Below are 14,146 nucleotides of genomic sequence, written 5' to 3'. Positions count from 1 at the left end.
ATGAGGGGGGGGGGTGCGTTGAATACTGACAGGGTGAGTGGTGACAGCGAGCAGGAAGCCTGCTCGCTGTTGCCGCTCACCCACAGCATTGAATACCACCCAATGACTAGAATACCTATGTTAGTTGTTGGTGCATCACACTGACCGATTAAGTAAAAAAATATACTGTATATCTCAAGAGCAAGTAATGCCAGTATTTCAAATACAAATGCTGGAAAATACTTAGCTGGATAATAATAATGTGCAATTAACTAAAAGGTATAGAGCTGACAAAACATGCCCCTTCCTTTTCCCTCCTCCGCAGGCTGCCATGTTAAGAAGGAGGCCCTCCACTAACTAATCTAACAGACCGTGGCCCTTATTCTAGTTCACTCGCAGACGCAAATTCCTTCTCAAATGGGCAGAACCATGTGCACTACAGGTAGGGCAGATGTAACTTGTGCATAGAGAATTAGATTTGGGTGAGTTACTTTGTTTCTTTTTTCATCAATACATTTTTTTAATTAAAGAAACAGTTTTATATGGGGTACAGAAGTAAAAAAAGGGGGAGCATTGGTAAGAAAGGGGGGTGGGGATGGGGTGCATCCAGAAGTTAGCGGTTAACATCTTAGTAATAGTTATAATTCACAGGAACAGAATCAAAATATAATAGCAACATTCATCACATTTCTCCAATAACAAAGTGTGGACATTTAGGAGCCCAAAACCATAACATGAGAGTTGAGAATACATAGCGGAATGGGAAGCATTTCTGAGGCGGGAATGGGATGGGTGGTAGACCTACTATCATTTAGGCGGTAGGGGTTTCATTCATGCTAAACTGGAGTGGGTCGGAATGTGAAGAATTTGGGAAATATTGGGCACCTTCGCCCTCTGTAACATATGTGTGCCATGGGAGCCAACGCACAAAGGGGGAGTTTGACGTATAAGAATATGGAATTAATTCAGTTTCCATGAGAAAATGATAATTCGTTTTAAGGATAGCTTTCAATAACGTTGGAGGGGAGTTATTTTGTTTCTGTGCAGGGAAAATACTGACTGCTTTATTTTTACACTGCAATATAGATCTTACATTGTAGTAAAACCCCACCCAAATCTGCACATGGTTTTGTCCATTTGAGAAGGAATTTGCCTCTGCAAGTGAACCAGAATGACTGAACGTTGGGAAGACTTGATTTGCAGAAAATTACTCTGTGTATTGGTTGTATTTATTTATTTACTGTGTATTTATTTACAGGGCCAGTGATGTCACTGAAGCTTTAATGAATTCCCAACTTTTTCACCTGTATTAGTACTAGGACCCTGTACTAAAAATCAGGAGGAGCTTCAGCTGTATCTTATGATGTATGGGCAAAATTCATTTGTTTTAAGCACAGCTTCAGTCAGGAAAACTTGATGCCCTATCATCCACTAGGGCGGAGAATGTAATAGTAGCAAGGCACAAAGCCCGAACTTGGCGAGTGCAGAGAGCCATTACAGGGAATGCCATGCACATTTTTGGTGTCCATGTCGACGGTGTCAACATTTGGGACAAAAACCTGTGAAAAACTGTCAACCTAATTCTTGTGTCAACCTTTTGACCTGGTCGACCTTAGACATGATTACTTTTTTCATACCCAATTACATATGTGACACACTCACAACAGAAAGCAGGAATGTCTCTGGGCACACACTGGCTCCCTGAGTTTTGTCTTGTCTCACCTGCACAGGGGCTGGCGCTGGTGGCATGGACTGGTCCAGTGAGGTTAGGGCAGACATTGCGGAGAGTAGGACCTCATCATTCACCAAAACATTGCCTTGTACCAATGTCTGGATCAGTGGGGAGGGTGGAACCGCAATATAAGTGGAGATCTGTTTGGAAGTGAAGAAAGAATATGCTTAGTGCTTTCCAGATATTTTACAATCTACTGTACTGTATACAGATTTTTATTGCAATGTCTATAGACGAAACAGGTCATCGTATGATATAATCAGATGCATATATTTTTGGACACTACAACCACTTCCCTTTTGATATTTCCTGTAAGATTCCCACTAGGCTGCAGCAAAATATGAATCTCTATACTCGGAGTATAAATGTGATCTACAGTAAGTAGCCCTGATTTTAGACTGGAGCCTGAACTGCTATTGTCCTATATTTCCACTCCTCACATACTCACTACTTCTCTCTTCTCTACCAGTATCGCTACTTATATTTAATACTCCAGCCCACCCCAACTTCTTTGCCCTTTTTACTACCCACCTGCCTGTTAACCTGTGCTTGTTGCACGGAACTGACCGGAGGGTTGTATACACTGTGACTGCCCAGGGAGACAGATGCCAGAGACGGTGCGTTGCCATGACATTGCTCTCGCTTGTGAATCATGAAAGCTGGCAGAGAGTTGAACTGCTTTTTGCACTTCCCGCACAGAAAGACATCATCATCATCTGTAAGAGAAGTAACAATATAAAAGTATCTGCTATCAATTACATTTGTGCAATGCACCACTGCGGGATTGTATGCAGCATGTCACTGCATCTCATTATAACTTCCTTGCAAGTGTTAATTGTTATGTGTGAAAGATGACAGGTTAGACTACTATGTATAATCCCAACATTGCGTCTAATTCAGACCTGACCATCGAATAATTTTTTTCAGTGTGTGCAGTCTGTGCGTAGCCCAGGACTTACTCATCAAGTGCGATAGAAACAGGCTGATCGGTGCCGGAGCCGATGTCACAAGCCTTCTGTGAAAATAAGTAGGCACGCCTGTGTTTTCCCTGACATTCCCAGAAAAACTCTGGTTACCACCTCCAAAGACCAGCTTCCTGTCAATCAACTTGCATACAGCCAGCGATTAAAAAAAGGAGCAGGATTTTATTGCAGGATGGCTTAGCGCATGCGTACTATGGGCTGTACGCATGCCCAGTTAATAGATAATCACCCAGCCTGCGAATTTGCAGCCGTGAGGTCAGGTCTGAATTAGGCACATGGTTATAATGCTATATGTTCATGTTTTATACAATTGTATTATGTCACAGTAGTGTCTCATAAGTGCTGTTATTATTTTGCTGTTGGGTGTATATTATAAGGCAAAACTAGCCCTATAATTGATTGCTGAAATATTGCTGGTTCCGTAATCTTTTAACCTATTATATACCCCATAGGCATTTCAAATATTAGTACAATGTAATGTACTAAAAAGGAAAAGATATTGTAATCCCTGATACAATAACCCCAAGAACCAGATAAAGCCAAATACACACTAGAGCAGAAAAAATGGTTTGTACCGGCGCTGGCTGAAACACACACTTGAGACGGTATAATGTTATAAATTTTACTAGTTAAATCACAATAAATTTCAAATGAATAAAAAAATACAGTTTTAATAAAAACTTAGTTAAAAAGATGACTATTCGTGGGGCTCAGTCTCTTTTTACACATTGGTGGTATGTATGAAATAAGAAAGTTATAACCAGCTGAATAAGGTAGATTATATTACCATCCTTGTAGTTAATATTTGTATTCCAAGGGTTAATATTTGACCAATTGTTCCCAGTGCTCTGTGTTTCAATGAGCTCAGGATTCCCTTGTAGCTCACCTAGGTATCCAATTTAGGGATTATGCTGAATCCCACAGCCGCAGCCTAGTTCCTGGATCCAAATAAATGGTGTGCTGGTTGCAGGGATGGTTATGGAGGTCTCTGGGGTGGGTTACCCCTTCAGCTGGTCAATTGCTGATGCTCAACGCGTTTCCCCGGTAAAGTAAGTGTCCGGCTTCCTCAGGAGCAAGTGCTCCTGAGGAAACGCGTTGAGCATCAGCAATTGACCAGCTGAAGGGGTAACCCATTCCAGAGACCTCCATAACCATCCCTGCAACCAGCACACCATTTATTTGGATCCAGGAACTAGGCTGCGGCTGTGGGATTCAGCATAATCCCTGAATTTCTTTCTTTCCATAAAATATTAGGGACTGACAATCCCTAGTACCGGCTGCTGTTAATTGCGCACCCCACAATTTCCATATTTTCTTGTGTACACACTAGAGCAGGCCTGTCCAAACTGTTATGAAACTACAAGTCCAAGCATGCCTTGCCACAGTTTTACCATTAGGAAATTAAAACTTTGTCAGGGGATGCTGGGATGTGTAGTTTCATAACAGCTGGAGAGCCACAGGCTGGCCAGGCCTGTACTAGAGGATATTATTAAACATAAAACACTTAAAAAGGGCCTTCTGAGTGATATTTTTAAAAATATTGTCAAAATGTGTACATTTAATATCGTTAACTAAGCGTGCTTCAGCGCATCGTTAACGATTCCTCCCATCTACTGACCACGTGGGTCGATTTTGGCTATAGAGTGGGTCGTCACTGAATAATATCTTTTACCAACATCGTTCAGGGGCCAATAACGTTAACAATTTCGGCCACAATCGTCTACTATATGGAGCTTAAAGGTGCCCATACATGCACCGATCCCGGCGGTGCGATCTGTGCTTTGAGGTGCGCGCTTCCGCGGGATCTCATCGCATAGTACAAAATGTATGTGCTGCACATACTTTTTGAACTTGCTTTTCATTGCATCGCATGCACAACGCATACACAACGCATGCAATGCGATGCAATGCTATTTTAGCCCAGAATGCACGCCGGGATCGGTACGTGTATAGGCACCTTAAGACTTCTGTACAATAAGGACATCCTTAGCTGATTATACATTCAATTCTGCCCTTGGAGGACCTAATGAAAGGTACAAGTTTTTATTTTACCTACTGTATTCTGATAATTGAAAACTAAAGTAAAATAGGTAAAATATCCATACCGAGTCCCTGGATGGACCCTGAACTGTTAACATTTTGGGCTGTGTGGTCCGATACACCGCCCTGACCATCCAGCAAGGACTGAACTGCTAGGACTGTCTGGTTGTCCATACCTAAAAAGAAAAAAAATACAGGGTTCTCACATGGTTTACAACTCAGGCATGTGGGAGTGGTAGTTTTACTGTACATGGGCCAGATGCACTAAGCTTCAAAGTGATCAAATGGAGAGTGATAAACAGAGATCCAATCAGCTCCTAACTGCCATGCCACAGACTGCATTTGACAAATGTCAGCCAGGGGCTAATTGGCTGGTTGTTTATCACTCTCCAGGTTTTCACTTTTGAAGCTTAGTGCATCTGGCCCCGGATTAGATAGATTTGAGATACACATCACTGGTAGAATTACACAATACATGCATAAACAAATCTCAATCAAATTGAGGATCTGTGACACTATTTGAAAATTCAAATCTACAAGCATCATCCAACTAATACCACTTTCACACCAGCCTAAATTCCCGGGTTGAGTCCGGGAACAACCCGGGACTAGCTCTGGTGTGAAAGGTTCCAGGGACAAATTCCCGGGTTAATTTGCCAGCAATTCAACCCTGCTAGGTAGCAGGGTTGCTCCTGGGTCCTTCCAGGGTTACTGGCTGGTGTGAAAGGTGCAGGGACATGTCCCTGCTTCCCATGTTGCCTTAGCTAGTGCTGATTTGCTAGCAGGGCAACTTCCTGTTATGGTGGACACTCACAGACATGCCCAGACAGCATACAGCGTGCAGGGAGACACTGTGCATGTTCTGTGGCACCACAGACCCCAGAAGTGCATTTTAACCCCTGAAAGCCAGCAATGTCTTGGACAAATGAGGAGGTGAGAGAGCTATTAATCATTAGAGGGGAAGATACTTTCATATGCCTTTTAATTTGTTTTATTCAAGTAAACAAAGTCTGAAACACTACAGATGTTTTGTGTCTTAATTATTAATAATCAATTATCTAATGTGAGCCTAAAAAAGGCCATTTTCAATGCTATTCTCATAGAAATGCAGGGTCATCCCGGGTTCAGTGTGAAAGGTGCCGACCCGGGTTGTCCCTGCTTCAAAAGCATGTGTGAATGGGTCCCAACCCGGGAATGTCCCTGCTTGTCCCGGGAATGTAATTCCCGGGTTTGTCTCTGCATTTCTGGTATGAAAGGGGTAGAAATGGAACAATCTAGAGTGAATCAGCAAGGAAGAATGAGCAAAAATCATTCCAAAGCAGTGTGCAAACCTGGTATTAACGGAATGGGATCATTCGTCAGACTGCATTTAGGTCTACAAGCATTAGGTCTACACCATTAGGTCGACTTGCATTTAGGTCGACCTGACTGAAGGTCGACATGGGTTAGGTCGACAGGGTCATTAGGTCGACAGGGTCATTAGGTCGACATGTGTTAGGTCGACAGGTGTTAGGTCGACAGTGGTTATTATTATTTATATTTTTTTATTTATTTTTTTCAAGCGTCGACAGAGTCAACATAGGACCGCGTGGTGTAGACCTAATGCTTGTAGACCTAAATACTGTAGACAATATGACCGTATCCCATATTAACTTACCTTAATAGCTGTTATTGTAGTACAAGGTGGTTGTACCAAGTGCTAGTTTGTAGGGGTGAATAGTTATGCAAGTAGTACTTTTTTAATTTTAAAACAAATCTGCAAATAATTTCTAAATAATTTGTTTAAGAACTGACAATATAGGAAAATTCAGTCACAGGTGATGAATTCACAAGGGATAGTATGCAAATACACAGATTTGTGTTCCCAGGCCCATGTGGCTGCAAGCACAAATGTGTACTAGAAGGGACAACCTTCAGGTGCCATTGCCAGCGTTCAGGTGCCATTTGCATCTCAAACCAATCAGATCCTAACTGTAATTTTACAGTTTGTGTTTAAAAATTTACTTTTGGTGGTATTCAATTATTATATTGCATCTTAGCTCCCATCTAAACTGATAATAGATCGTAGGGCGATATTCAATTGATCAATTTTTTTGTGCATATCACACTCATTATGGTCAGTTTTAGCCATGCATTCGCTCATTTTAGCTCATCACCCCTGGGCATAGTGCACTAAAATGCTGGTGAAAGACAATTGAATACCGACCAAACATCTCTCCAAGCTTTGTGTCACTTGCAATGCAGACAAGTCTTTTTAATTTTTAGTGGGATTGAAGACTTTCGCAAGATACTTGGGCCTGATTTAGCTTTTGTTAGCAAAGCAAAAAAGCATGCAAATGGGCACTACCATGTTGCACTGCAGATAGGGCAGTCTAACATGTGCAGAGAGATTTAGATTTGGGTGTAGTGTGTTCAAACTGAAATCTAAATTGCAGTGTAAAAATAAATTGCCTTGAGTCCTGGAGAAAGTGCGCTATACAAATAAATAAAATTAATTATTATTATTCTATAATGGGAGCAGATTAAATGTGTACGTATACTTCAGAAATGTGAAACCTATGCACTACATCTTCTGCATACATCTTGCTAAGATAGTAACACATATGTTACATGCAGAATGAAGAGTAATGAGGGCAGTGTCATATGGAATGACAGCCCCTTTATTTCATCCCTCCTCTGCCGGAGAAGCACAAAGAGGAGACTTTCAGCTCTGTCCCCGCCCCCCTGGAATGTCCCTGTGCAATCACTGGTATTAGGGTCAAAGACTGGTCCAAAGGTCCCTGAGGCGTTTTGCTGTTTTGGGGGTACAGCTTTATCACTTTTGATAAAGCTGCACCCCCAAAATACCGGGACCTTCCAGCCACTTGTTCCATCAATTGGCTTTACATTGCTGCCGACTTTTATCATTCCACAAACATCATGGGCATATCTTATGCTAATACATTTGCTTCTCCACTTGATCTTTATTCCAATAAGCAGCACACCAGGAACAGGACATTGATTATAACTTATTTTTGCAATCCTATGGTCTGGGTCCAACTGTCACAGTTGTTTTTATTATCTCAATTTATTTTATTTTGTGTCTATATTCAATTAACTTTATTTGTAAATGTATGATATGTATTCAGTGTTAATAAATACATTGGTAAAGAGGAGTGATTAGGAGACCTGCGCTACAGACTAAGAATAATAATATGTAGGTGTGTACACTGTGAGTAGGTAGGCAAAATAAAGAGTGTGATGTCGGAGTAGGTAAAATTAAAAAAGATTTATTGATAAGGCTCAATAAAACAGTATTAACAAAATGTTAATAAAGTGGGTGGGGGAATGAGGGCAGGTTAGTGTGCACACCGCTGAACCTTAAAAGGTGTCTGCGGTCCATATCACACTGGGGTATGGGGGGAGTACCCGTGGCTCTGGTTCTCACCCTCCCGTCACACACGTGTACTCCCCCCATACCGTAGCGGGAATCGGTACATCTGTCAGACCAGACTTAGGTCTACAGTCATTAGGTCGACTGGCCCCAAGGTCGACAGGGTTAAAGGTCGACATGGGTCAAGGTCGACATGGGCCAAGGTTAACATGGGTTAGGTCGACATGAGTTTTCACTGTTTTTTTACCCGAATGTCGAAGCAGTCGACATGGACACAGTTGGAGTTGAACCGCAGCCGCTCGCAATGCTTCGGGCACGGTGCCTCGCTACGCTTGGCACACTATTTTATTCTTCCACCACGCCATAGTGGATGGTAGGGCATGAAATACCGCCTGTCGGCACGTCGGCTCAAAAAACAGTGAAAAACTCATGTCGACCTAATGACTGTTGACCTAAACCCATGTCGACATTGACCCATGTCGACCTTTAACCCTGTCAACCTTGGGGCCAGTCGACCTAATGACTTTCGACCTAAGTGTGGTCTGACAGATGTCCGTATCCCACCATAGCGCAGGTCTCCTAATCACTCCTCTTTACCTATCTATCACTAAGAGGGTGGCCTCCCTCTTCTTTAGGAGACCAGCTGCTGTTTCTTGTAAACCATTCAGAGAGCGCCAACCTTGTACTATATATCATTAATAAATACATTGTCCTTTTTCATCATCCAAGCACCACTTCTTTGTTTACTACTTTTGCTCTTTTTGTGGGACTGACCATCCCACTACCAAGTGGCTGCTATTGACAAGTCACCCCTGGCAGTGCCTGCAAATGCTACCTAAGTAGCACACTTTTTCTTTGAATAGGGGTACCAAAGGATGGTCCAGAACCGGAGAAGACACCTAGGCAGTCAGCTCCAGAGGTAGGGTTGCTTGCCAATTTATCAACAGTGATAGAGATATAAGGTTGGTAGCTATTATTGGCCAATGGAAATATTATTCATTATTTTTGTCAGAAAAATTTAGGTAGTGAGATGACATACAGTAGAGATGAAATGTATACACCTGCACTCTATTACCTTAAATAAAGTAAATAAATAATTAAAAGGTATCTTTGAAATGGCGTTGTTCGCTGTAAATGATGCTGGCTATTTTTTTGATGCATATACACGAGGCTGAAGTTAGCTTCTTATTCGGCCAGCTTCTTATTCACTTCTTATTCAAGCTCCAGCTTCTTATTCACTTCTTATTCAAGGTCCAGCTTCTTATTCAGGAAAATCAGTCTTGCAAGGGTTAATGAGTATTGGGACACAAATTTGACACCTGATATCATCAGAGGGGTGTCACTTACATGTGACCCAAGTGTATTTTGCCTGGCACAACATTAATTTGGGCATGAAATATGCTGGCAAAATATGCACATGCACAATATTTAATGATTTGAATAAGTAGCTGTAGTTTTACAAGGGTTAACCAGTCTTGGGCCACAAATTTGACACCTGAAATCAACAGAGGGGTGTCATTTACATATGACCCAAGTGTATTTTGCCCGGCCCAATGCAGGTTTGGGCATGAAATACATGGGCAAAGTGGGCACATGGACCATTTTATCATATCGAAAAGGCTGCAGTTTTGCAATGGTTAAAAAGTCTTGGGCCACAAAATTTACACCTCAAATCAACAGAGGGGTGTCCCTTACATATGGCCCAAGTGTATTTTGCCTGGCCCAACGCTGATATGGGCATGAAATACATGGGCAAAATGGGCAAATAGACATCATAATGTCTCATTTTGAATCAGTAGCTGTAGTTTTGAAAGGGTTAACGAGTCTTGGGCCACAAATTTGACACTTTAAATCAACATACGGGTGTCACTAGCATATGGTCCAAGTGAATTTTGCCCGGCCCAACGCTGGTTTGGCCATCAAAAATGCAGGCAAAGTGGGCACATTCACCATTTTATCATGTATCATTTTGAATAAGTAGCTGTAGTTTTACAAGGGTTAACCAGTCTTGGGCCACAAATTTGACACCTGAAATCAACAAAGGGGTGTCATTAACATATGACCCAAGTGTATTTTGCCCGGCCCAACGCAGGTTTGGGCATGAAATACATGGGCAAAGTGGGCACATGGACCATTTTATCATATCGAAAAGGCTGCAGTTTTGCAATGGTTAAAAAGTCTTGGGCCACAAAATTTACACCTCAAATCAACAGAGGGGTGTCTCTTACATATGGCCCAAGTGTATTTTGCCTGGCCCAATGCTGATATGGGCATGAAATACATGGGCAAAATGGGCAAATAGACATCATAATGTCTCATTTTGAATCAGTAGCTGTAGTTTTGAAAGGGTTAACGAGTCTTGGGCCACAAATTTGACACTTTAAATCAACATACGGGTGTCACTAGCATATGACCCAAGTGAATTTTGCCTGGCCCAACGCTGGTTTGGCCATCAAAAATGCAGGCAAAGTGGGCACATTCACCATTTTATCATGTATCATTTTGAATAAGTAGCTGTAGTTTTACAAGGGTTAACCAGTCTTGGGCCACAAATTTGACACCTGAAATCAACAGAGGGGTGTCATTAACATATGACCCAAGTGTATTTTGCCCGGCCCAACGCAGGTTTGGGCATGAAATACATGGGCAAAGTGGGCACATGGACCATTTTATCATATTGAAAAGGCTGCAGTTTTGCAATGGTTAAAAAGTCTTGGGCCACAAAATTTACACCGCAAATCAACAGAGGGTTGTCGCTTACATATGGCCCAAGTGTATTTGGCCTGGCCCAACGCTGATATGGGCATGAAATACACGGGCAAAATAGGCACATGGACATCAAAATGTCTCATTTTGAATAAGTAGATGTCGTTTTGCAAGGGTTAACGAGTCTTGGGCCACAAATTTGACACCTGAAATCAACAGACGGGTTACACTAGCATATGATCCAAGTGAATTTTGCCTGGCCCAACGCTGGTTTGGCCATCAAAAATGCGGGCAAAGTGGGCACATTCACCATTTTATCATGTATCATTTTGAATAAGTAGCTGTAGTTTTACAAGGGTTAACCAGTCTTGGGCCACAAATTTGACACCTGAAATCAACAGAGGGGTGTCATTTACATATGACCCAAGTGTATTTTGCCCGGCCCAACGCAGGTTTGGGCATGAAATACATGGGCAAAATGGGCACATGGACCATTTTATCATATTGAAAAGGCTGCAGTTTTGCAATGGTTAAATTTACACCGCAAATCAACAGAGGGGTGTCTCTTACAGATGACCCAAGTGTATTTGGCCTGGCCCAACGCTGGTTTGGGCATGAAATACATGGGCAAAGTGGGCACATGGACCATTTTTTCATTTTGAATTAACTACGGTTTTGCAAGGGTTAATAAGTCTTGGGCCACAAAATTTACACCTGAAATCAACAGAGGAGTGTCTCTTACAGATGACCCAAGTGTATTTGGCCTGGCCCAATGCTGATTTGGGCATGAAATACATGGGCAAAATGGGTACATAGACATGATAATGTCTCATTTTGAATAAGTAGCTGCAGTTTTGCAAGGGTTAACAAGTCTTGGGCCACAAGTTTGACACCTGAAGTCAACAGAAGGGTGACACTAGCATATGGTCCAAGTATATTTTGCCTGGCCCAACGCTGGTTTGGCCATGAAAAATGTGGGCAAAGTTTGCACATTCACCATTTTATCCTTTATCATTTTGAATAAGTAGCTGCAGTTTTACAAGGGTTAACTCGTCTTGGGCCACAAATTTGACACCTTGAATCAACAGAGGGGTGTCATTTCCATGTGACCCAAGTGTATTTTGCCTGGCCCAACGCTGCTTTGGGCATGAAATACATGGGCAAAGTGGGCACATGGACCATTTTATCATATCGAAAAGGCTGCAGTTTTGCAATGGTTAAAAAGTCTTGGGCCACAAAATTTACACCTCAAATCAACAGAGGGGTGTCCCTTACAGATGACCCAAGTGTATTTGGCCTGGCCCAACGCTGATTTGGGCATAAAATACACCGGCAAAATGGGCACATATATATGATAATGTCTCATTTTGAATAAGTAGCTGTAGTTTTGCAAGGGTTAACAAGTCTTGGGCCACAAATTTGACACCTGAAGTCAACAGAAGGGTGACACTAGCATATGGTCCAAGTGTATTTTGCCTGGCCCAACGCTGGTTTGGCCATGAAAAATGTGGGCAAAGTTGGCACATTAACCATTTTATCCTGTATCATTTTGAATAAGTAGCTGTAGTTTTACAAGGGTTTACTCGTCTTGGGCCACAAATTTGACACCTGGAATCAACAGAGGGGTGTCATTTCCATGTGACTCAAGTGTATTTTGCCTGGCCCAACGCTGGTTTGGGCATGAAATACATGGGCAAAGTGGGTACATGGACCATTTTATCATTTTGAATTAACTACGGTGTTGCAAGGGTTAACAAGTCTTGGGCCAAAAAATTTACACCTGAAATCAACAAAGGGGTGTCTCTTACAGATGATCCAAGTGTATTTGGCCTGGCCCAATGCTGATTTGGGCATGAAATACACGGGCAAAATGGGCACATAGACATGATAATGTCTCATTTTGAATAAGTAGCTGTAGTTTTGCAAGGGTTAACAAGTCTTGGGCCACAAATTTGACACCTGACGTCGACAGAAGGGTGACACTAGCATATGGTCCAAGTGTATTTTGCCTGGCCCAACGCTGGTTTGGCCATCAAAAATGCGGGCAAAGTTGGCACATTCACCATTTTATCATGTATCATTTTGAATAAGTAGCTGTAGTTTTACAAGGGTTAACCAGTCTTGGGCCACAAATTTGACACCTGAAATCAACAGAGGGGTGTCATTTACATATGACCCAAGTGTATTTGGCCCGGCCCAACGCAGGTTTGGGCATGAAATACATGGGCAAAGTGGGCACATGGACCATTTTATCATATTGAAAAGGCTGCAGTTTTGCAATGGTTAAAAAGTCTTGGGCCACAAAATTTACACTGCAAATCAACAGAGGGGTGTCGCTTACATATGGCCCAAGTGTATTTGGCCTGGCCCAACGCTGATATGGGCATGAAATACACGGGCAAAATAGGCACATGGACATCATAATGTCTCATTTTGAATAAGTAGATGTCGTTTTGCAAGGGTTAACGAGTCTTGGGCCACAAATTTGACACCTGAAATCAAAAGACGGGTGTCACTAGCATATGGTCCAAGTATATTTTGCCTGGCCCAACGCTGGTTTGGCCATGAAAAATGTGGGCAAAGTTGGCACATTCACCATTTTATCCTGTATCATTTTGAATAAGTAGCTGCAGTTTTACAAGGGTTAACTCGTCTTGGGCCACAAACTTGACACCTTGAATCAACAGAGGGGTGTCATTTCCATGTGACCCAAGTGTATTTTGCCTGGCCCAACGCTGGTTTTGGCATGAAATACCTGAGCAAATTGGGCACATGGACCATTTTATCATATCGAAAAGGCTGCAGTTTTGCAATGGTTAAAAAGTCTTGGGCCACAAAATTTACACCTCAAATCAACAGAGGGGTGTCCCTTACAGATGACCCAAGTGTATTTGGCCTGGTCCAACGCTGATTTGGGCATAAAATACACGGGCAAAATGGGCACATAGATATAATAATGTCTCATTTTGAATAAGTAGCTGTAGTTTTGCAAGGGTTAACAAGTCTTGGGCCACAAATTTGACACCTGAAGTCAACAGAAGGGTGTCACTAGCATATGGTCCAAGTATATTTTGCCTGGCCCAACGCTGGTTTGGCCATGAAAAATGTGGGCAAAGTTGGCACATTCACCATTTTATCCTGTATCATTTTGAATAAGTAGCTGCAGTTTTACAAGGGTTAACTCGTCTTGGGCCACAAATTTGACACCTTGAATCAACAGAGGGGTGTCATTTCCATGTGACCCAAGTGTATTTTGCCTGGCCCAACGCTGGTTTGGGCATGAAATACCTGAGCAAATTGGGCACATGGACCATTTTATCATAATTGAAAAGG

At 42.2% G+C, this 14,146-nt stretch overlaps 1 protein-coding gene across 2 annotated transcripts in view; it reads right to left on the bottom strand.

Annotated features, from left to right (window-relative positions):
* ZNF341 (zinc finger protein 341) overlaps nucleotides 1-14,146 on the bottom strand; it is a 64,765-nt gene that overhangs the window by 47,602 nt on the left and 3,017 nt on the right. Inside the window, exons 2-4 of one of the 2 annotated variants that reach the window (XM_083147682.1) lie at nucleotides 4,800-4,910; nucleotides 2,279-2,427; nucleotides 1,702-1,851 (exon numbers count right to left, since the gene is read on the bottom strand). In XM_083147682.1, the coding sequence (XP_083003808.1) occupies nucleotides 1,702-1,851; nucleotides 2,279-2,427; nucleotides 4,800-4,910 (410 nt within the window). Of the gene's footprint in view, nucleotides 1-1,701; nucleotides 1,852-2,242; nucleotides 2,428-4,799; nucleotides 4,911-14,146 lie in introns of both variants that reach the window. The other variant, XM_083147683.1, reaches the window with a different exon arrangement.

This window comes from Crinia signifera, chromosome 6, assembly GCF_055691185.1.
Source record: "Crinia signifera chromosome 6, ASM5569118v1, whole genome shotgun sequence".
NCBI lineage: Eukaryota > Metazoa > Chordata > Amphibia > Anura > Myobatrachidae > Crinia > Crinia signifera.
Note: the sequence above shows the minus strand (reverse complement) of the source record. Positions and strands in the feature narration are given on the sequence as shown.